Source organism: Fringilla coelebs, assembly GCF_963513975.1.
Source record: "Fringilla coelebs genome assembly, chromosome: Z".
In the NCBI taxonomy this organism is placed as follows: Eukaryota; Metazoa; Chordata; class Aves; order Passeriformes; family Fringillidae; genus Fringilla; species Fringilla coelebs.
The window spans coordinates 38,416,301-38,440,090 of NC_140031.1; the positions used below are offsets into that span (position 1 = coordinate 38,416,301).

Below are 23,790 nucleotides of genomic sequence, written 5' to 3' on the forward strand. Positions count from 1 at the left end.
TGCTCTACAACCTTACTGTCAGAGTATTGCTGCTTCTGCAGCTCCTTCTGCTCAGAAATCCGTGCAGATGAAATCAGGCCGGTGTCTGTACTTGAAAGCTGTGAGGGAGACCTGGTCATCACAGCAGTGGTAGGAGGAATGGGACTACTCCACCCATCCCCACTTGCCCATGGAATGGGAGCTCTTTTGGCAGCAAGGTTGCTGTGTGTGTGTCAGTGTGTAACCACCCCTGCCCGTTGAGCAGAAGAATGACGATCTGCATCTTTCATAAGCTTGATGTCATGAAGCTCAGCAAATTATTTGTATTGCAATTTAGGTAATTGTTTTGCAAGGTGAGCAGTCCCTATATAATTTCAATCTGAGATTTTTTTTTCACTTTTCCAAACTGCTTTGTGAGTCTTTCAATTGAAAAACTGCTATTTTGGATATCACAAAGGTAATGCATTTATTTATTTAGGCAGTCAAAAAGGAAAAGATGATGTTAGCAATCCCTTTGTAAACTTGAATATGCTAACTGCTACAAAGTTTTGTAGTTCTCAAAATCACTGTGATGTTACATAAAGCTATTGAATAGACAGGATTGTCATTTTAATTGCATGCTTAAACATTAAATATATAAGCCTTTTTCTCTAACATTTTAATATTCACATTTTGCCTAGGGACCTACCCTCTTGACAGTCTTTGTTCTTACAGAGCAATTTCATACAAACAGAAATAAAGCTGAAATCTCATTAAATAACCTGTTTCTCTATCTTCAGAATCTACCCTAAGTGTCCATTTTCCATTTTGATTAGAACACAGTGTATTTCCTGGCACTTGTGTTCTGTTCTGACTACAATTATGAGGCAGTATGCCACACAGAGACACAATTTTGTATAATTGAGCAACCACAGCTGCCCTTTTGTTGCCATATGTCAACATGCACAGTCCCAGGGCGACAGAGTCTATGGCCTGTTCATTATTGATTTTTATTTTCTGCTTCAGCAAGAGTTTTGTTATATTGCATACAGCCTCCTGAACATTTTTCTGACTTACTGATTGGCAGTTTCTCAGAGGTGAGCAATTGACTGAACAAGGGGAAATGGCATCATATTGAAAAATGGTATACTCAGACTGGATATTAGGAAGAAATTCTTAACTGTGGGGGTGGTAAGGCACTGGAACAGGTTGCCTGGAGAAGTTCTGGATCTCCATTCCTGGAAGTGCTCAAGGCCAGGTTGGATGGGGCTCTGAGCAACTGGTCTAGTGGGAGGTGACCCTGCCCATGGTGGGTGGAGGGGGGGGGGGGTTGAAACTAAATTATTAGTTGGGGCTTGATGATCTTTAGGTCCCTCCCAGCACAAACCATCCTCTGATTCTATTCAAGGTCATGATTTATATGCAGGAATATGTGGGCAGTTGGTTAATTATTGCAGTGGCCAAGTAGGTCCTCACAGCACCAAATACAAAACAGCCTATGTTTTATCCACATAGGTATTTGGAAATTTTTTTTTTAACTACTTTATATCAGGAAACTGATTTACAAAAAAAACCTCGAGTTCTGTGAAACAATTTATGAAACTTTGAAAACCAAATCTTTCCTTAAAAGACTCAGCAGCCAGGGACAAAGATGAAATATCCTTGAAGAAGCTTACTTTATTGCAGTCTTTTGGTATATTTAGAGCATTCAGACAACTTTAGGTCTTAGTGACAAATGTCTCCTTTCTTGACCTGGAAATAACCTTTTAAATTCCCACTCTGTGGACTCTTTCATCATCCTGAAAGGAATGTTATGCATATTACATACAAACTGGAAGCCATTGTCTTTTCCTCATCTAACTTAAAACCTGAATAGTTTTCATTTTTTTGCTTTTATCACACAAATAATTGAATTACTCAGAATTTCATAGTCAGAATTAGTCAGAATTTCTATCCAGCTGCAGCTATTAGAGTCTGTTGTGTGTTAGCTGTACTAAGCTATTTCTAGTGAGCTCTGCTGAAGCCATCATTTTTTCAGACTTCACAGACTAGAAAACACAGATGTCTCTGCAGAGATAATTATTTTCTTTCCTCAAGCGTGTTTTGCACCTACTTGGTTACCCTTTCTCTGGCCTTGGATCCATAATTTCTCTCTTCCATTCATTTTCTCTTCCACTTTATTATGCCTTTATTTAGACTGCAGATGTAAAATATACTCAGTTTGTGGTTCTTTGTGGAGCCTTGGTTACGGTTTCTTGCTGCAACACAAAAAATAAATATTTTCATCCTATATTGTACAGTAATTCCTTAAAATTCACAAAAGCAGTGCAGGTGGTCTGTTTTTTAAAGATGGCTTGATAGCAATACCTGACTCCTTTTACTTGGTACTGTGGATTAGGCATTCATACTTTTCTCTGCAAAAACATAACTTCATTTCTAAAATTGAAATCTTATTTTAAGATTGCTATCTCTTGTACCATGGTTCTGAGTGACAATTACCTGTTTTATGAATTTTTAAAAAATAGAAAGCTTTGAAAGTATTAGAAGCATTTGTGCATTAAATATTAGGATTTGTTCATTTCATATGCTTCATTTGTAAGCATAAACTTTATTTTAGACTTAGTCCTGTGCCTCACACTGTCTCTGAATTTCTACTTCGGTGGTAGCTTCATATTGTTAATCAAAACAGAGCAGTGCAAGAAGAGGATGATACATCCTAGTGTAAAAAATTATGACAATTTCATTAATTGATCATTGAAGAGCAAATAAGAGCCAGTAACTGTGAACTCTCTAAATTCCTCTTCTATCTTATTGGGGCTTTAATTTAACTTTTTATAGTTATGCTCAGGAAGAGCGTTAAAGCCTGTCTTCCAGAGAAGCTTGAAGTCTTCACAGGGCTTCCTTAATTTTTAGTTGTCTTTTCATAGAAATAACTCTAAAACTTTTGTAAATTTTATCCATAAGTAAATAAGAAAGTTATTATCAAGTGGCTTTGCACTGAAATTTGAGAGGAGGATTAAATATTTGGTGCTTCTGGCATGTAGCAGGCAGTTAGCAAACCCTGCGACACTAATTTGTAGATCTTGTGCCACCTTTGGATTTTAAAATCCTAAATTTCAGGCCCACAGATAGATGCACAGAGAATATGTAGGCAGGTTAGAACAAAGGCTTGACAAGGCTGACAGGACAGGCTCGAGAGCTGATGTGACTCTGCCACACAGTGAGCAGGTCTCAAAGGGAGAATTGCTTTCCCTGTGCTGCAGTCCCTGAGCAAAATCATTGCCGCTCTTGTTTACTAAACCTGAATGCTCCCCATATATTAAATTTGAATGTTGTAGATGGGATCCAAATACTAAGGCACTCTGCTGGGCCAAGGTAACCACCTGCTGTATGCAGACTCTGGGCACTTCAGGAACTTCAGTGATGAAAACCTAAATACCAGTGGTGTTTGAGTGCAGAAAAGATTCACAGGAGTGCTCATGCCCCCTCCCACCCAAACCTCCTTAATGGTACTTAACTGCTTAAATTGTCCAGGTTTTGGTGTGTGTGTTCTGGCTGGCCATTGAGGCCAATGCTTCTTGTTCAGTATAATTGAAGAATTTTGGCACACAAAAGAGAGGATTTCACAACAGTTGATATCTCTAATAGAAGCTGAACAAATGAAAATGAAAAGGCGTGGTGATGCTGGAACATGTCTTCATTTTTCTGGTAGCTAGATAAAGAAAAATTGAAGTGCAATGTTGTTCAGCCAGTAGGTAATTTAATGAGCTAGCAGCCCTGTTCTGCTGTTTCAAAATGTTTGGTACACTTTGTACTTCTGAGGAGTGGGTTGGTAACTGCACGATTCATAAAGGCAGTGAAACGAAGTGGATGCAAACCCCTTTATTCTTATGTAAAACAGAAATAATAATAATACATGAGTCTAGTCTTGGGCTGACAACTGCATGACTGGATGCAAGACACATTTGACCACAGAATCCCTAGGGAAAACATTTCTTTTACAAGTTGACAGAATAAATGTTTGGACTAGGGAAGAATTCAGGTAATTTATCAAATTGCATCTGTTTTAAAACTGGAATAAATTGATGGCATGCTTCTTTAACTTAGTTTATGTTGTTTTGAAATGTAAGCAAGATAAATGTTCCTTTAAGGGGTTTGAGCCTAGATTTTAGGGTTCATTTGTAGATTTTAAAATTCATTAGAAATCCTTAGATAATCATTAATTATCATTTAGGTGCTGTTGCATAATAAGCAGTGTGATCATAGCATATGACTCACATTGTGAGGTGACCATACTGACTTTGAAGGTTAATTGATTCTAAGTTCCCTGAGTAGGTTCCCATAATGACTTCCTCTGAGATCTGGCGATAGTTCTGTTTCATAGTTAAGAAAGCCTGGCAACTTGCAAAAGCACTATACAGAAATCGTTTTTCCATGGGCGTGATGTATTTTATTTCCCAGAGGGAGGTGTGTGGGTTGCAATCACATCTGTCAACCTTCCTTTGGGGAGGCTGGGAAATGCTTTTACCACTATTGCGTTTTGTAAGAAAGAACACAGTCAGCTGAAAGCTTTAATTTACTTCTCTCATTTCAGGAAAGATAGCGCTTCTGCCTAGAAGTATCAGTGAAATAACACATACCAGCTTCGCTCTTAGTGAAAATGTTTATACAAAATACTTCTAAAAACATGTGCTCTGCTACTTTAAAACAATATAAAAAGTTGTGTGATAATGATGGAATAGATTTTCTCAGCCCTTATGACTTTCTGTGTTATAACAAGGTCAATAATGCATTAGAATTAGGTGGAATTAAGATGTGATTGCCACAAAGCACAAACTCTTATTTTATTGAGCGTGGTATTTCAACAGCATATTTTGACTGCAAAATTATTACTAAATTTAAATGTAAACAGAAAGGTTTTATACAGGAACATCAATGAATTAAAGCTTTTGAGGGAAACAGTATGTGAAGGAGAACATGGAGGCTTTGCAGCCATAAAGGGATTTAGCTGTGACTTGATTTGTAATCAAGTTTCTCTGTTAATAGGTTGCTGTACATCCTTTACATACTGGCATTTTGGCGTTTAGGGTTGTCTTAGGGCACAGAAGAACTGATCAGGAAACTGTCTGGTAATTCCTACCAGCAAACTGAGAAATTGAACAGAGAGAAGCTCTGTGCTTCTTGGGGATACCAGGCAGAGATTCTCCAAAGTCCTCCACAGGAATGTGTACTAGTGCTGGGCGAACCTCTTGCCTCTGCTCCCTTCAGGAAGCATCTTTATCCAGTTGGTGGTTGGGGGCAGCAGTCTTTTAGATGTTGGTTGTGTGGGCCCCTCTGTAGAGGCCCAAAGGCAGGCTGAGACCCAGTTTGTGTGGCTTGGGAAACCCACGCAATGGTCTGGTTTCAGTCAGATTTCAGCAGTGTTTGTGCCTCAGCATCCTCAAAGCTGATTTAGAAACAAGGGCCCATTGTAATGGAGGTGGAAATGGTGTACTTCTTCAAAGAAAATGATGCTCTCAAAGACCAGTCACAGGGGCTGATATATGAAATTACCTGTGTCATCTTTAGATTAACACTGTGTGTGAGATGGGATATAGGGCTCTCTCCTTGCCTTCTGGCTCCCTTTGGAAGGTGACTCTGCTTTACAAAAACATGAAATTTTTATGTATTGTGGGACTCTGTTACACTGCTGAGGCACAGGACTAGACTCTTCACCCCAACAGCATTTTAGGAGACTTGTGAAGGCTGCAATAGCTTACACAGCCAGTGTCTTTACTGGCCTCTTCTAACCCATTTCTTCATCTGTGATATCTGGAAGTGTAGCCAAGATCATCTAGTTATTCTACACATATAATCCAATTACAAAATCTGTGAAACCTGGCTCTGCTGATAATTCTGAGGACATTGTATTTCAGTCAATTAACTGTGGAAATCAAACTTGTAAAGTATGTTGAGTGTAGACCTGTATTAACCCTCCACGACTCACTTGAAGATTGCCCTGCAGCGATACCAGGGTTTTTGTATGCCCATGGTAGTACAGCCTAACATCAGACACTCCTGAGTCAGCAAAAGGGTGAGGAATAAGCAGTCTCCTGACAAGCATGAAGAGGAAGCTGAAAAATGCAACCTCCCATGGGGACATGGTCACTGCCTTCCACTGGTGAGAAGGGCCTCCCTTGGAGGTTGCCTGTCGCAGAGAGACCTTTCTGGGAAGCCAGGCATTTCTGACCTTTCAGGGAAGCCAGGCATTTCTGAGCACACCAGCTTATGCATGCTAGTATAACCTTTAATTCATCATTGCTATAAAAACCCTTTTCTCTCATGCTTTATGTCTCTACCATAAGCAAGCAGCAGGAACAGCTAGATGGGCACTTGCCAGCTATGGCAGCGCCCCAGGGGAGAACACAGCCTCCAGAGCTCGCCCCCACAGCTGAGGAGTTACCAGCAGGAGAATTCACAGTGGCCCCCTCTCTGAGGTGAACCCACGCAGGATCTCCTCCTAGACATCAAGAGTGAGATGTGTAGCATGACGGGGCACACCAGAGTCCCACAGAGCAGGGGTACAGCTGCTCCTGGAACAACACTTGGAGTGCATTACAGCTCGTCCCTCCTCACTCGCCTACTCGTTCAGCAAGGGCTGCCAAGTCACTTAGGGTAACAGTACTAAAGCACCAAAGAAGCACACAACAGATTGGAAAAATCTACCACTTTTGCTAATGAACTTTCAGTTTTAAAAAAGGAAAAAAAAATATTTCGAGCTTTTTACCTTCTCTGGCCCTCGGTTTTGAGATTTGCAAGCACTAGGTATATCACCTGTGAAACGCAGATAATGTTTTATTGCACACACAATTATAAGGCTTATGGTGTGTCATTAAAGAAAGGTCACCACAATTATTCTGTGGTAAAGACAGAATAATAGTACTCAGCAGTACAGAATCAGAATAATTGCTGATAAGAAGAAACTGAAGAGGCTCTTTCCATTTTACACAAGTGCAGATATCTCAAAAAGTTGCAACCTTTAGGAATTAAACCTTTTGGGGGGGGGACTATAAGGAATGTGTATAATAAGTGATAATCATAGATGACTATTAAGTTTCACAGACTGCATGTCTTTAAAATGCCAAGAGGAGTTAAGAGCAAACTTTGCCTGCCATGGAGCATAACAGCACCTGTGTGACGCTGTCGCAGTCTGTTTTAGACTGCAGAGTGAGCAGCACAGTGCTTGGAGAGGCCATTGCTGCAAATGCCTGCCTGAGTACTTCTCTTGTATTTATGATGGCTGATGAATGCTTTAAGCACCAGCAGGAGCTTTTGCTGTTTTGCAGGGTTTCCAACTGCTTGAAAAGTGGGACCAGATGCAGTCTTTTGGTGCAGCCTTACAAGCTCTTCCTCAGCTGAGGATCCATCTTCTCTGGTTCCCCAAAGTGTGATAGCTAGCCCAGTGCCAAACCACGCTGAGTGCCTACATTTGATGGGTTTTGCTGTGGCTGCTGCCACAGCTGCCCATGGCTGGGCTAGTAGCCACAGTGAGTCTGCCTGCTCCATGGGGCAAGTCTGTGCTCCAGTTTACAGCCACCCAACAACTGCAGCCAACATCCACTTGTAAACATGTGGAAGCAAGCTTCACGTGATGCTAAGGCCTTTAGCCCAGTAATTGGAAATGAATGTCACCGCTCAGCTCAGTGCAGAGACACAGACATTAGCCTGAAAATACTTTTTTTTCTTTTTAAGTCAGAAGCAAACAGTGAGAGAATATGCATGTGTGTCTGTTTGGAAGACACTTCTGACCAGTCTCTCTAAAATTACAAATTGGGTTTAATCATTAGGAATTCCATTTTAATGTCTCTACAGCAACAAAAAAATCATTAAAATGACCTCTCATCCTTGCAGTCTATAATTCTTATCTTTTAATTGCACTCTGTTTCAATAATTGCTTTCATGCAGAAAATATTACAACATAAATAATACCCAAAACAATACTCTCATTATTGTCTAGGCAGCTCAATGAAAGCTCCAAGAACTCATTAAAATACACTTTTCATGCAATTTGCATTACAATAATGCAGATTAAGTCCCTGAAAAAGTAGACATGATAAAGAAGTCAAATGCATTTCAAGAAATTTGCCCAAACTATTTACCTATTGTTAAATGTTAATCACCACCTCATGTTTCATAATCAGAGCTTTAAATCATGAACAGATTATTTTCTTTTCCTGCAGAAAAGCAATAAAAATTAGGGTGCACTTTCTGAATTTGCCTTAGTATCATTACAATGAAAACCACAGGAGGTATTATGACCATTTTTGCAACCTCTAAGACTTTTCTAAGTAGCACCCCTGCTTCCACAGATGAGAAAAGCAGTTTGCCAGAGTGGGCAGTCGTGTGTCCTGCAGCTGAAACGTGTTTGTCTGTCATTTGGGAATAGCTGTAGTTCTGTCACTTCAGTATCTCTTCATGCTGTTGACTGGGTTAAGAGCTGCTTGACTGAGCTGAGATGAGGATCATCTTCTCTTTATTCCTCTCTTTCTCAAATGCAAAAATCCAGATGTGCTTATGTACTCTGCCTTTCCTCTTTTCTTTCTGATGTGGGGCTAGAACAATTGCTGGAAACAGTCTTAAGGATATTTCATTGTAGAAAAGGTTAGAGTACAAATACAATATAGGTGCTGCATGTAATAAGTATTTCAAAAACAGAATCTATTTTCAAAAGTTGGGTGCTCTAGGGAGTTTAGAAACTAAATAGTAGGACAGCTGCCAATAAATATTTCAAAATAAGATTTAAATTTTTTATTTTTTCAGTGAGGGTGTAGAAATCTGGTGTTTTACTGATATGCGACAATTCATGTTTTATTTTCTAGATAATGTCATGTCCCATTGTGTTAGTATGTTTTGAGTCTTGTTGCTTCATATTTAATGATATTCTTTTAAATGTGCATACAAAGAGTAGGAGGCTTTTACTTTATTTAAATTTAAATACTGTTAACTATGTTTGTTTGGGTTTTCTAAACTTTTTTTTTGTCTGAAAGTAAGACTCTTTTTACTGCATTTTTATTAGGGGAAGGGAGGAAGTTACTAACTCTTTTGGGTATTGAATTAAGTAATTTTCTTTTTTTTTTTTTTTTGGATATTTGAAACATTTAAAGCATCTGGATCCTTTTTAAGGCTTTTCAAGGTTTGAGGACAGCTGTACTAAAAGGAATCCACTGGTGAAAGCAGCTTGTCAATAACTCTGCTTCTACTCTCCAAGTGTTGCAGGTGGGGAGCTCTTCGACTTCTTAGCTGAAAAAGAATCTCTCACGGAGGAGGAAGCCACAGAATTTCTCAAACAGATACTTAATGGTGTTCAGTATCTCCACTCTCTGCAAATTGCCCACTTTGATCTTAAGGTGTGTTGAACAGATAAAAACTTAAACTGTAATCAACATCCATCGAAGTCCTTTGTAATTCTAGCCACAAGTCAGTCATCGTGAAGATCTTGGCCACAGTTTTGTTTTGCTATCTTATGTAGACAGGGGAAAGCTCAGCCATTGGAAAGAAGTTAGTGAACTGTAAATAGTTCCTGTCTGGGAAACGTTTCTTCGGGGGAAATGGCACCTTCTGACGAAATTAAACCATTCTGAGAAAGCAAACCTGAAATAAAAATGAGGGCTGTGATTTTTTTTTTTTTTTTTTTAATGTGAATGGGATCTGGGTGAAACAGTCTGACCTAGATGCCTTTTTCAGCTGTGGGTTTTTTTAGGTGCTTAATTGAAACTGCACTGAGTTAAGTACAAGGATTTTTGTGGAGCAGGCAGCAGATTTTTACTTCTGTCTTTTTCCTTTTCTGTGGCCATTTGTTTTCAGAAAAGTTGTTATTTGCATCCTTTTGATAACAGAAGCAGAGCTTTTTGTATCTAAACTCAGCAACTGCTTTTCAATGCTTCAATTTCAGCACATTTTCCCCCATAAGATTTTATTTTTCAAAGGTAGACAACTAAACATTCCCTGAAGTCTCCTGAAGTGGGCAGCTATATGTGTGAGAGAAAAAGGAGGCATGGCTATTTCATTACAATTGAAATGTAGTTCTGAAAGGGGGATGAGGTAGGGAAGGGAATGGATTTCAGTGTAAGCCTACCTTTTCCAGTTTCATCCTCATCACCTCAGTGATATATTTGGTGTTTGTATGACAACCAGCAAGAGAAAAAAATTTCAAAGCTAGAAAAGAATGTATTTCTTAGAGTATGAAATGGGAATTTTTGCCAATGTGTTTGTAATTGAACAAGTCATCCCTGGATACCAAAAATTTGTGCATTAAAGTAGGCAGTAATGTGTAGACCAATAAAAGTATGCAATAGAAATGCAGGGAGGAAAGAAAAGAAAATTGCATTTGGACATATCAGGTCCTGTGATTGGGAAAAAAAGGTAAAAGAAGGGTGTCAATGAAGAGCTGTCCTCAATGACTCCAGAAGCCCTTAACACTCTGAACAGGGTGGATGTAGCTACAGGACCTCTTCAGGGCACACCAGCTTATGGACACAGCAGGACATGGAGACTAAGTAGCTGTCTCTGTATGCTCATCAAGTGGTGCAGTGTAGAAACAGTCCCCTTTGCTGATGATCCTGGCATTTCATCTTCTTTTTTCTGGCTTTGCAGATCTTTGATGTAAAGTAATGTGAAGTCCATATTTCAAAATAAGCTAGAAAAAGACAGTAGTACCTGCTCTTTTTCCTTCCTTTTAAGTATGTTGAGCCTTAAAATCTGGGAGCTGGACCACTCCAGAAGTTTCCCTGGAAGTTCCAAAGGCTACAAGATGCACCTCCCTGATTGCTTCTTATGTGGTGTGAAAGAAACCTCTTCCAGGGACTAATGTAAACCCAACCAGTAACTAGTTTATAGGGTTTTGTTTCCTGCCAGCTCCCAGCAGTGCTGGGATGGCCGTAGCACAGGGCCTGTGATCTTTACTGGGGACAGTGTGTTTCACTTAGGGTCAGTCCACGTGGAAACTGCAACTGTGGTATCCACAGGAAGTAAAACCTCAGCCTTGTGGAAATCATAGCACTTCAACATCCACATGAAATCCTAATTTACTGTAGTTACTTTAGGTATATGTTCGATCATAATAGGAAAAGACGGGATTTTTCTGCCTAAAATACAATTTAAGTGTCTAACAGAGGTAAAAAGGAATGTTCAGTGGTGAAAAACACTGGTCCACAGTTTGAACCTATATGTAATCTCTCTTTCTCTCCCCCTTCCTCCTTCTCAAAGCCTGAAAACATAATGCTGTTGGACAGGAATGTGCCAAAGCCTCGAATCAAGATTATTGACTTTGGTTTAGCACACAAAATTGACTTTGGGAATGAATTCAAAAATATCTTCGGAACGCCGGAGTTTGTTGGTGAGAAAACTGTTGTTTCTTCAAATCATTATTTTTCAGTCTATGAAACAGTATTTGTGGCTTATCTTGGCTTGGCTGATTTACAGATTATGAAATTTGTGTGTAACTTGTGACATTTTGAAATTTAAATAAGCATTTTGTAGCTTTTGATTTCAAATTAGACTTGCATTAAGGTGTTTTAATCTATCAGCATCTTAGCTTATTATCTCTGACATACATGGACTCAGAGTGAGACTTATACCTGTACTTTCACTAGGTACTTACCTTGCTGCTTTTTCCTTTAGCTCCTGAAATAGTAAATTATGAGCCTCTTGGTCTTGAAGCAGATATGTGGTAAGTTATTGGATCTTACTTGAAATAAATCTCTCATGATTATGCTTATGTTCTAACCTTTTTTTTTTCTCCTCTCTCTCTTTCCATCTATTTTTCTCTCCTCTCCCTCATCCTTGTTTTGTTTGTTTTTCCTTCAATCCAGGAGCATTGGTGTAATAACTTATATTCTGTAAGTACCAAAATCTATGGGTGTTTCTTGCAAATGCTGTTGTTTTTTAATTCTCATTCTATCCTCTGGGGTGTTGGTGGTGTCTGTACAAATCAAACCATTCTGATTGCACATCACGATTCAAGTTGTACGATCTTAAAAGCAGTAGTATAATTATTGAAAGAATTGCTATTAATCAGCATTGAGCTAGCATGGGAAACTGTCTTCAAATCTGTAGGTGACTTTCCTACAGATATATCTTAATAGTATTCTTTGAAATTACAGCAAAGTTTTTTGCCCTGCTACATCATGTCTTTCTGAAAGTAGATTTGCAGCCTTAAAATGGAAAAAAAAAAAAAGTTCTCTTTCTACTGTTATTTGATCTCAGAGGGCTGAAGCAGCAGTGTTACACCATGTACTGAATGTTCTGTCTCTCTTGCAGTCTAAGTGGTGCATCTCCATTTCTTGGAGAAACCAAACAGGAAACACTGGCAAATGTGTCTGCTGTGAATTATGAATTTGAAGAAGAATTCTTCAGTAATACCAGTGCCCTAGCTAAAGACTTTATACGAAGACTTCTAGTCAAAGATCCAAAGTGAGTTGTTTTTCTTCTGTGTGGCACTTACATCTCTAGTATTTTAAATTACATGATATTTGGAGATGATTGTTTAGTAAACACAAACCAGTATGTATTTTATTAATACCTGAAACAGTTTTATCTCTTATTCTCTTAAAGGAAGAGAATGACTATTCAAGACAGTTTGCTGCATCCTTGGATCAAGGTTAGCATGCCATTCATTCTCTGTTGTCCTGTTTTTAATCATTCTTCATTTCATGCTTTTCAAGTTCCTTAACATGGAAATTTTTCATAATTGTTTAATGTAACTTACTGTTTTGGAAAGCTGCCTGTATGAAAGCTAACACATGCAGAATATGGGCTTCATAAATAGATGCTCTCTGTGAGTTAGCAGTAGGGAAGTAGCCCCCTATGGGAATTAAAGTCATGGCCAGGCAGAGAAGCTAATCTTCAAAGAGCATTGCACTGACAAACATACAGTCTCTGAATCCAGTCCAATTCACACTAATTTTCTTCTTCTAATGCCCTTATTTAGACTGGGAAAAAACTAGTAATCTCTCTTCTGTCCTTCCCCTTAGACTGAGGAGAGCAGTTGATGCGGTGGTCCACCTCCTTCTTCAGTGTTTCAGTGTTTGGTTTGGATTGAGCTGTTGTGAAGCTGCTAGGTTGAGTGGGAGAAAGTGGCACCTGTCATTCTTCTTAATGTGTGTAGCACTACCCGGCAGCTTCTTGTTTTAACTCTGTATCACATTCTGATTGTGAGTAGTAAGCCCATTCAGTGCCATTGATTTCCCAGGACGTGGGGATGCACAGTGGGTATTTGATCCCATTCAAGTTCCCAGAGGATGGGTTAGGAGAATATTTACCTGTGCCAAAACTGCTCCAGTTCACAGTACAGCATCTGAGGGCAGGCATTTCTACACCAAAGTGCCAAACTACAAATTTGACCATGCTTTGCTGGCTTTTTGCCTAGATATTTTGCCAAGATATAGTTGAAATGTGTGGAACATATTGACATGATATTTTAAAGTACTAAAGCAAGTATTGTGCAAGGTGGTCTCTCTTGGATCAAGTTCCACGCTCGTGCAAAGAGATAGGTTGTTTGTACCCTATTATTTTTCTTTATAACTTAACTTCCCTGGCATTTGCTTCCCACTCCACTGGTCATATCCTTTTTTGCCCTTTCCCACTGCTATCTTTACCTGCATTTCCATGGCAGGGAAGGTTGAAACTAGTTCCCTTCCAACCCAAGCCTATATAGCTCCATATAAATGACTCCAAGAATGGGATCATAAAATGCAAAATTTGGTGTACTTCACTAGTCATTGGTGCTTAGTATTAGTCCATGAAAAAATGGAAAGTATGAGGGCTTAGAGCTTGCTGCACTGGTAGGTGGGATGTGATTTTGTTCGGGGAGGGAGTCATTTTTCAGCAGTGCCCAGGTGATTACGCTGAGACTGTTACAAAGATTGACTGCATTGAAAATCAGCCAGGAAATCTTCCCAGAAGAAAGGATTTATCTTGGAAATCAAATGCCTCTATCAGAGAGGGAGGTGAAGGACAAGACAGAATGTTCTGATGTTTGAAGGGGGTTTTCATTTAAAATGAAAAAGCACATTTTAGTATTGCATTTTTAGGTCTGGATTTCCTTTACAGCATTTTCTTAAGAAATTACATCTGTATGCCTGACTAGACTCTGAATATTAAAACTATGTGCTTACAAGTACTTCATTATTACAGTATGATTGGAGTACTATTATAATATCAGTGGAAATAATCACAGAGGGACAGAGACTTGCATGCAGAAATTATGGAATTTTTTAGAACATCTTTATTTTCCCTTTGCTCACAGCCGAAAGACACTCAGCAAGCACTCAGCAGAAAAGCTTCTGCAGTGAATATGGAGAAATTCAAGAAGTTTGCAGCACGACGAAAATGGAAAGTAAGTCATTCAACAACACATCAAATGCTGGTTACATACAAATGCAGTAGAATTGCCAGTTCCGGGGAAAAGTCAGCACATTTAGGAGTGGAAAAGAAGGAAGTAGAAACATGGGAATAAATTAAGTGCTTAAGTATGGTAGTATGGGAGAAGACCTCTTCGTCACTGATCTGCATCCAATGCTTGTGTGTGGATTGTTTGCCTTGTGCTTCTGCTGAATTATAAATAACAAAAGTTAAGATTTCAAATTCAATATAAAAAGCAGATGGGGTGTTGAAGTCAAACTTCAGTTTGTTTTGCTAAGTCCTTTAAAATCTCTGCAATAGCCTCCTATCAGAATGTTCTAATTTTTTTACATATACTATTTTTCTTATTATTTTTATAAAGCAATCAGTGCGCTTAATATCCTTGTGCCAAAGATTATCAAGATCTTTCTTGTCCAGAAGTAGCATGAGTGTCGCTAGAAGTGATGATACTCTGGTAAGTGTGCTCTTATAACAGCTTTATCACATGTGAAGTTTGCCGGATTCTAACTAACAGAAATATTAGTCCATTGAAAATTTGCATAATTAACTAATCTCATAAGTAAGAAGAAATAGATTTTCAGGTTACAAAGGTCAGTTATCCATAGTTTAATCTTCTGCGTCTTGAAACCTTGATATTTAACTTAAGGTGTCGAGGCTGATACCTGGTGTCAAAAATCCATTTCTTGGTTTTGAAACTTGAATTGTAAGTATTTTTTTGTAACAATTATATGGTGAAAAGGTGTCATCTGAATTTTAGTCATCATTTACATCATCATTTTGTAAACTAAAATAATATTCCTTTTTTTTACCAAATATTCAAAATCATTGAGATTGTTTTAAATCCAATGAATGCTAGACAGCAGTGTCACAATGAGCAGTTATTCAAGGAGGAAACTTTAGAGCTGGCCAGTATTCAGTTTGTAGTATTAGATATGACTAGAGTTGCAGTCAGGAGCAATTGCTGTATGTTTTGTAATTACAAATGCTTGTAAATCCAAAAACATTCTTCTTAGCTTACTCTACAAGTTTTAATACACACTTTACAAATTCCCTGTGATCAGCAAGGAATGTGTGTTAATATATCTAGAGCTGGGGAATATCATCTTTTCTCTGCAATAATAGGATCAAACTTCAGAAATTCTGCAAAGCCCTTTTCGTGCACGCTGTCTTCCCCATGTCCCTCCTGTGCAACTCCATGCTCATGTTTCCACTTTTTCTCCTCTTATTTTTCGGCTTCTGTGCTCTTTGTTCTCCTCTTGCTCTCCTTTTCCTACCCACCACACCCCCCACTTCAGCTATCTGAATGCCTTTTATCACTGGATCAGCTTTTCACACCTGTGTTCCAGCAGAAAGGATTATAGCCCAATGTCAGTGTCCTAAAAAATCTGAAACCTCAGGAGAGAGGAGGTAAGAGCGATCCAAATAATGAGCTCTGTGAATTTCAGCTCTTTGAAATTCTAGTGCAGAGGAGAAAAACAAAGTTACACCTGCAGAGGTATCTAGGCTTATTACTTAGGTTCTAGATTTTTAACAGATCCATTTGAGTAGATGAAAGCTTGGACCAAAGCACCTCTCTTGTGGATGGCACAAAACCTGATACTTCAGCTGGTATTCATGCACCTCTTGGGTTTTTTAGTCGTCACATGTATGCATGGAATAATTTCATTTTATGCAAGTATTGCTTCTACTGAAATCTATCATCTACTTTTCCTATGAGGAAAAAAACCCACTCCTAATTAAAGAAACCTGTGTAAAATTTCAGTAATTAACAGGTTTGTGTGTGATGAAGAGGGAAGTACACTTCATCAGAAACCATGCCAGGGGGTTTGGTGTGGGTTTTCAAATAACATACATGCTAGCCATATGCTTCATGAAAGATTACAACTTGTAGCTGTAGCACTCTTTTACAAAAAAATGTTTCAAAAAATTTAGGTTTTAAATTTTTTTGATGTCTTGGCAGCTGCTAGATACGGATTTTTTTCTTAAAGATAACAATTTTTCTTCTTTCACATTTAATTGCAAGGATGAGGAAGATTCTTTTGTGATGAAAGCTATTATTCATGCCATCAATGATGACAATGTTCCTGGATTACAGCACCTTCTGGGATCTCTGACAAATTACGATGTCAATCAACCCAACAAGGTAGTGTGGGTCTGCTTTGAGGCGTGAGGTGTGTGGGGGACTAGCTACCACCCTGTTGAATAGAGCAGTGTGGTTGTAAAATAGAAATGTAACACCTGAAATGAAAAGGCAAGGGAATGGGGAAAAGTTCTGCCTTTTTTCTAGGAGAAATTTTCATGTGCTTTGTGTTCAGTCTTCTCAGGATACATTAAAATGGAGCCCAAATGGGCCCAAGTTTTTTTGCCTAGGCATTTCAAAAGTGTAACTCAAATCTATGGTCAGGAACTGTGGTGTATCAAATATCTGCCTTCACTCTTGGTGGCAGTTGCTGTTTCTTGTGGGCAATGAAGATGGCAGAATATCTAAGAATAACCAGACTGCTAAAACTGGCTTTGCAAAGCATTGTTAGAAAAACAGAAGTTCCAAACTGCAGAAGTGGGTTATGTGAGCATTTTAGAGGGTGGTGTTCACTTTCAGTAATGAAATTGTTTGTCCACTACAGTATTTCAATGCATCAGCAACATCTAGGAAAGTGAAATGGGACTGCTTATTGAAACAAAATATACAGTGATTTCTTAAATGGTTTAAGACAAGGTCATACTTTTTTTGCATGGTTATAGTGACCTTCATTACAAAGTACTTTCAGAAATATGAAGAACAGTATAGAAATAAAATGTATTTTACTGTAATGGATCTTGAACCATTTAAGAAATCACTGGGGTTTTTTTGTTTTAATGTGTGGTCCCATTTCACTTTCCTAGATGTTGCCTATGGCTTGTGTCAGAGGTGGCGTGGTAGCTGCAAAGAAATTGCAAAGGGGAATGTTCTTGCCAAACAAGGCTAATAGTAAGAGCTTAACATTGATATTCCTAATTTAAAAAGCATAAATGTACTGTGTGATATATCATGAATTCATCTCAAAAATATGGACAATTGCTGCGCAATAAATTTTTTTGAACAAAGGGATAAATTGTTTCCGTACACTATGTCCTGTAGACTTAAGTTAAAAGTGGAAATCTGAAATGCTGTTCAATGCATGTCTTCTATTCCACTGTTTCCTTAATCCTTCAGTAATTAATTAATATAATTCTTGCTTGTATTTCATTGTTAGCATGGAACACCTCCACTACTGATTGCTGCTGGCTGTGGGAACATTCAGATGCTTCAGTTGCTTTTGAAGCGTGGATCTCGTATTGATGTTCAAGATAAGGTTGGGATTCTGCTTTTCAGCTGCTCTTTATAAGTTTTTTAGTACAGTTAGCAGGAGGCAAGTGGTTCAGACCAAATGGTATTGGAAATTAAAAACTCTGAGCTGTAGATCCTGTTTTCTGCCTTCCACAGCAAAAAACATAAGACCAAGTTTTTAGCAGTGTCATTTGTTACTAATACATATCCTCTGATTTTCATCACTTTTTTAGCTGAAATAATTTGAATGATGCTAATCTTATAATGTAGTTCATGCTTACAAAATCACCTCAATTGTATGTCAATTAGCTCAAATTAGTGATTTCCCTAAAACACAATGGGGAACTTTATTTAATATAGATTGATAAATTAATATTTTAGCCATGGGGAATATAGCAGCTAAAATTCATATTTGATGGAGGATATGCTTTACAATAAGCTTTTTTCCCCAGTGTGCTGTAACAATTCATTTAAAGCAAGCTTGAGGAACTGTCTACCTCTCCAGCTGATAGATGGTAAAGGAAGCCAAAGAAAGGTTTTTATCTCATGACTGTTCTTTAGAAAGAGCTCCCTAACAAGGGAGAAGAGGATTATCCTTGCAAACAGTTAGTAATCCTGTTAATCATCCTTGCATAGAGAGGTTTTTGTTGTCACTGTTGGTATGTAGTGCTGTTAAATCAATTTGAATTTTTTTTAAAAAGTAAATGTGTTCATATAAGCTTGAATAGCTTTTCAGTGTGTCTGTGTACACCAAAGTGCACATGTACCTCAGCTGAAAATCTAGAATTAGGATTTTAACTTGATCCATAACATCTGAAATGAACTTTTTTTGACAGGCTGGATCTAATGCAATCTATTGGGCTTCTCGACATGGACACGTAGAAACACTGAAATTTCTCAATGATAATGAATGCCCTTTGGATGTTAAGGATAAAGTAAGAAATAACTCAATTTTTACGCAGAGGGTCTTTTCCTATAACTTTATCTTAGCAAAGAGAGAGATCTTTCAATTGAAATGGTTTTCAGCTGTGCCATAATTCCAAGAATTTAATTGGCTCTATCTAAGTTGACATATAGGGCTGTGATAACAGAGCTTTAAAGTAGCTGGATGTACTGATTATTTTTCTGACAAATGTTAGCCAAGTGTGCATGTTAAATGTGGTGAGTACATGGTGGGTAGGTGGGGAAGTACAAACCTAAATTAATTTTCACTTGAAGACTTGATTTCTCATTGGAACTCAGAGTGAAATCGTGATTTGGTTTTTCATTCCTCTTGATTGAAAATCACTTTTGTCTGACAAGTAAATTTGACTGCTATTAAGTTGAGTATAAGGAAGCCTAACAATTTATAGCTGATGAGCACTTACCTTGTCTTTGGCAGTGTTATTTGAGCAACATATGCCCTAGAAACTAGTTGCTGTTAAATTTTCATACCATAGCGATGATTTTATACTAGCCAAAGCTCCAGGACAGACGAAATTATACTTGTCAAACACAGTTTACTTTGTTACGGGAACCAAGGCAAGGTAAATTAGGAAAATTGTTGTTTGACTCCTGATAAGGCTACTAGGAAAGAGGTTGCTTTCTTAATAAAAATACAGTTTCTGTTCTATATAATTTCAAAAAGAAAGTGTTGCAAATAGTTAGACATAGTGAGCAAAATGTACTAGGCTATACAAATGTGTTAGGCCAGCTCCTTACCTTTGAATAAACAGGGCAGGGGGGAGCATATGGAAATATCATGAATAGAAATGGGACATCTGTTTCAACACAATTGCACACACAGCTTCCTCCTCATATTGCTCAGAAATCCCATCGTGTCTGTGATCTGGAACAAATAAAGTGTAAAAATAAGTTCTGGGAAAAGAAAGCCTTTGAAGAAATAGCCTACCTGCCAGGGGGTGGTGTGTCTGTCACGTACAGCCAGCTAGTGAGCTCTGCTGATGGCTGGGCGAGGGAGAGGGAGGAGTGTCTCGTGCAGGATTCAGGACATTCAGGCTGTACACGGTGTGCAGGCAGTGTAGACCACGGTGTGACACAGGGAATTACACTGGCATGTTCTCCTTTGATTGCAGTCTGGGGAGACCGCTCTCCACGTGGCTGCTCGGTATGGGCATGTGGATGTGGTTCAGTTTCTCTGTAGCATTGGGTCCAATCCAAACTTTCAAGACAAGGTGAGTCGTGAACACTGTCTGCATTTTTTTTTTCAACAAATAAGGCTTTATATAAGTGGTCAAAACTTCAAGTCTCTGGTTTGCAAACAAGCCTCTGGCATGTTTGCAAACCAGAATTATGGAAGTTTTGGTAGCTCTTAATAAATAGATAAAGATTATGTGAAAAAACTGAGAGAACCAACGAGTGCTATAAAACACAGGTTTTTTCAAAAATGAAATCTTCACAGAGAAACAACTCTGTGAAGGTGTGGGTGGTGGTGTGTACTCTTTGAGTTCAGCTAAAGATTTTTATTAAATTTTGCCTTGAATTCTGCTTGGTTTTAGAACCCATAGGATTTTTCTGCAGTGTCAAGGACTAATTTTTGAAAATGAGAGGAGGGTTTCTTTAGAGGTCTGAACTCTTGCAAGAAAACAAGGAAGAAAAGGCATAATAGAAAAATAAAATCCATTTGACGCTGTGTGTGTGAGTTCCACAAGCCTCTCCAAGTGCTGCATCCTCCAGGACTTCCTTTTCATTGTTTAAGAAGCCCTAGGCTTAGGGAGGACAGAATATGGTCTTTGTCTTTTTCTTCACACACAGATTTTTACAGAAACCTTGAATACAGTCCAAGTCTTCTGCTATTATCAGCCTCAATTGTCTTTTTTTTGATATTTGCCAGGTACAGAAAGGCTAACCCATTTCTTAGAATTTGATAGAACTGTTAGTGGGTTTTAATTCTCCCTGCTTTTTCAGTAGGCTGCTTTCAGTATATTTTTGTCAAACATTTGAGGTTTTTAATGGTGTTCCATGTAACTGCTCTGACATACAATGAATTGAAGTTGAATATATTGAAATTTCCTGGGTTCAAGCAAAAAGCAAATTAGTACTTCATTCAGAACTGAACTCCAAATGCAGACAGTTTCAAAGGCATGTTGTGATGTGTCTTTAAAGGACTTGGGTTTTTAAGTATCTTTGCTCCTAGAACATTGGGATGTGCTTTCTCAACATGGCAAGCAGAGTGACCTGCCTCAAGCTGCAGGTCTTGTGGGATTTGCATCTTTGTGGTGATCAATCTATTGTAGACACTGATTAGTCACAGCACACAGGATGCAGAAGCTGTTTGTGAACAAGGGTCTGTTTACAAGTGAGAGAACCAACACAGCCTCAGGAGCAAGGATAGATTTAAACTAGTATTGCTGACATACAAGGTACCATAATCACTTTTATGTCAGCTGAAGTTATTTTTGGTGTTAGAATGTCAGCATTAGAAATTGCAACATCTTTTTATAGGACTTACTTAGTAGACTGTCTTTTTCATACCATCTTTTTGTATTTTTAAGCTGGGGAGTTGTTCTTCCTGGAGTTTGGTTCAGTACTGTTTCTTGATTTTCAATGCTGTTCTTCCTGGAGTTTGGTTCAGTACTGTTTCTTGATTTTCAATGCTGTTCTTCCTGAAGTTTGGTTCAGTACTGTTTCTTGATTTTCGATGCTGTTCTTCCTGAAGTTTGGTTCAGTACTGTTTCTTGATTTTCGATGTTGATAGGAAGAAGAAACCCCACTGCACTGCGCTGCTTGGCACGGCTACTACTCTGTTGCCAAAGCACTCTGTGAAGCAGGTTGCAATGTGAACATTAAAAACAAAGAAGGGGAGACCCCGCTCCTGACAGCTTCTGCTAGGGGCTACCATGATATTGTGGAATGCTTGGCAGAACACAGGGCTGACCTTCACGCAACAGACAAGGTTAGTTATGTCTGGAGATCACAGGGCTGTGTCTCTCAATTGTTTCATTTGAGTGCTGCCAGTCAGCATTTTTTCCACTATGTGAATTTTTGTGGCAGTTCACACAGGGCCTATTGATGGCTGAAGTATTCTTTACAGTTGTCCATTGATCATGATTATTCCATGATGGGGCTTTTGCTGATCTATCATTTCCTTATCATTTATCACCTCATGAGGAGCACTCTTTGAAAAATTGCAGGAACATTAGATTCTGTAATTGGCAACAAACTGTTAACTTCAGAGAAAAAGATGGATTTGCTGTTGGCCTTTGATTACTATAGGTTGGATAAATCATATCCATTTCCAATAACAACTATTTAAAAATATGACTGTATTTGTTTCAGAATCAATTTTTGTCTTTCATTATGTAATCCAAATAAATAAATTTGGAATTTAATTGCTCATATTTTTTGTACGGCTGTCCTTTTAGCTACCTTTATTAGTAATGTTAAATAAATAGTTATTAAAGTCAGTTCAGAAGAAAGTTTTCACTTCTAAAGGAATTAAATTGTGTTTTCTGGTTACCTTGTCTCTTTGAGTTGTTCCACAGACAGAAAGCTCTGTCTTTAAAGTTACTGATCAGAAGGCAGATTGCATGACTTTTGCCTCACTAACTTCTGTCTAGTAAACACTGGAGTTTACAATATTCAGCTGGCTGTTACTGTTGGTGACTCTCCTCCCTCCGAGGAAAGCTGTTAGAAGAGAATCTGCATTTGTATTTCATCCGTTCCACTGCAAAGACCAGTGGCCTAACAGAAATTTTCTTTCATCTCATGGCTTATTTATTTAGACAGATATGGTGCATCTCCCTGCCTCCACCCTCAAATTGAAAACCACTGTGATTCTTGAGGCAAGGAGATGCACCCTGTTACTTGAGATGGTTGTGACTTTACTAAATGTTTTGGTTATTAGTATTATTTGATCTCACTTACTAGCTGTCTCTTTATTTCAGGATGGTCATATAGCCCTGCATCTTGCTGTAAGAAGATGTCAAATAGAAGTAGTTAAAACTCTCATCAGTCAAGGATGTTTTGTAGATTTCCAAGACAGACATGGCAACACTCCCTTACATGTGGCCTGCAAAGATGGGAATGTGCCTATTGTGATGGCACTCTGTGAAGCAAGTTGCAGTTTGGATGTCACCAATAAGGTAAATGGAATATGGATGCTGAACTACACTGTTTATTAGCTCACCTGTTGCATTAGGTGACCTTTTCAAGTTCTCTGATATAAAGAAGTCTTTTCCTTAATTCTTCTGTCCCTGAAAGTGGCCAAATGCAAAGTATTAAATGACTCATCTGACAAATCTACCAAAGTTCATTTCAGTTGAGTAGGTCATTAAATATCCATAAAGAAAAAATTCAGGTGAATTGTCATTGTTTTGCCAACCTTCTTCCTGAGCCATTTAGCTTTGTGTTATGCAGATTACATCTAGTGCTAAAGAACAGACGGAATGCATTACAGCTGGCTTTGGTTTCATATGTAACATTGAGTTATACACAGAATTGAAGAGTGGTATGTTTTCTGCTACAATGTTGTAACTCTAAAAATGGTGATTGCAATGGTTATTGGTAGATTAATGCCAGCTAAAAATGCAAACAATCTGTAGTTGGTTCCGAAAAGAATATTTCATTACCTGCCCCTTAATTTCAAGACACTAGTGCCTTTTATGTTGCTTCCGTTGTGCTCGTGCTGCAGTGTATGGGAAAATAAATGCTTTACAGATTTATATTATGTCTTTTATCCTGGATGTCTTTAAGGGAAAAGTGAGCCGTTTCAGGAAACTTTCTTTATATAGTTTGAATAGGTTAAGTTCAGCCACTGAACTCTGCTGAGAGGCTGTGGTGCTTATGGCTTGATATTTAGCTCTGAATTTTTTTGTCTGCCCTATTTAAATTTTATATGTGCTACAAAGTTTAAAAGTTACTTATAGGAATCTTTATGTTGCTATCTGCAATTTCTTTGTTTCAGGTATTTTAGCTTCTTTGTGTTTTTTCCTGGAAAAGTACATACTCTAGCAATAATACTTTGCCAGTTAACACTTCTATTTATCACTGAAGCACTTACATTGTATTGGCCAGATAATAGCCAAAGAAAATTATTGGGGTTTTTTGAGGATTGTCCATGCAATCACTTTTGGTTTCAACAATTAAAATCATCAGCTGTCTAATGAAAAAATTTAAAACAATGA

At 38.3% G+C, this 23,790-nt stretch overlaps 1 protein-coding gene across 1 annotated transcript in view; it reads left to right on the forward strand.

The window, feature by feature from the left end:
* Positions 1-23,790, forward strand: part of DAPK1 (death associated protein kinase 1) — an 86,412-nt gene that overhangs the window by 43,226 nt on the left and 19,396 nt on the right. The window contains exons 4-17 of the mRNA XM_084225162.1: positions 9,206-9,344; positions 11,203-11,332; positions 11,617-11,665; positions 11,808-11,834; positions 12,256-12,408; positions 12,550-12,595; positions 14,243-14,332; positions 14,720-14,812; positions 16,382-16,501; positions 17,592-17,690; positions 18,502-18,600; positions 19,741-19,839; positions 21,363-21,560; positions 22,552-22,749. Of these exons, the coding sequence (XP_084081288.1) occupies positions 9,206-9,344; positions 11,203-11,332; positions 11,617-11,665; positions 11,808-11,834; positions 12,256-12,408; positions 12,550-12,595; positions 14,243-14,332; positions 14,720-14,812; positions 16,382-16,501; positions 17,592-17,690; positions 18,502-18,600; positions 19,741-19,839; positions 21,363-21,560; positions 22,552-22,749 (1,540 nt within the window). The remainder of the gene's footprint in view (positions 1-9,205; positions 9,345-11,202; positions 11,333-11,616; positions 11,666-11,807; positions 11,835-12,255; positions 12,409-12,549; positions 12,596-14,242; positions 14,333-14,719; positions 14,813-16,381; positions 16,502-17,591; positions 17,691-18,501; positions 18,601-19,740; positions 19,840-21,362; positions 21,561-22,551; positions 22,750-23,790) is intronic.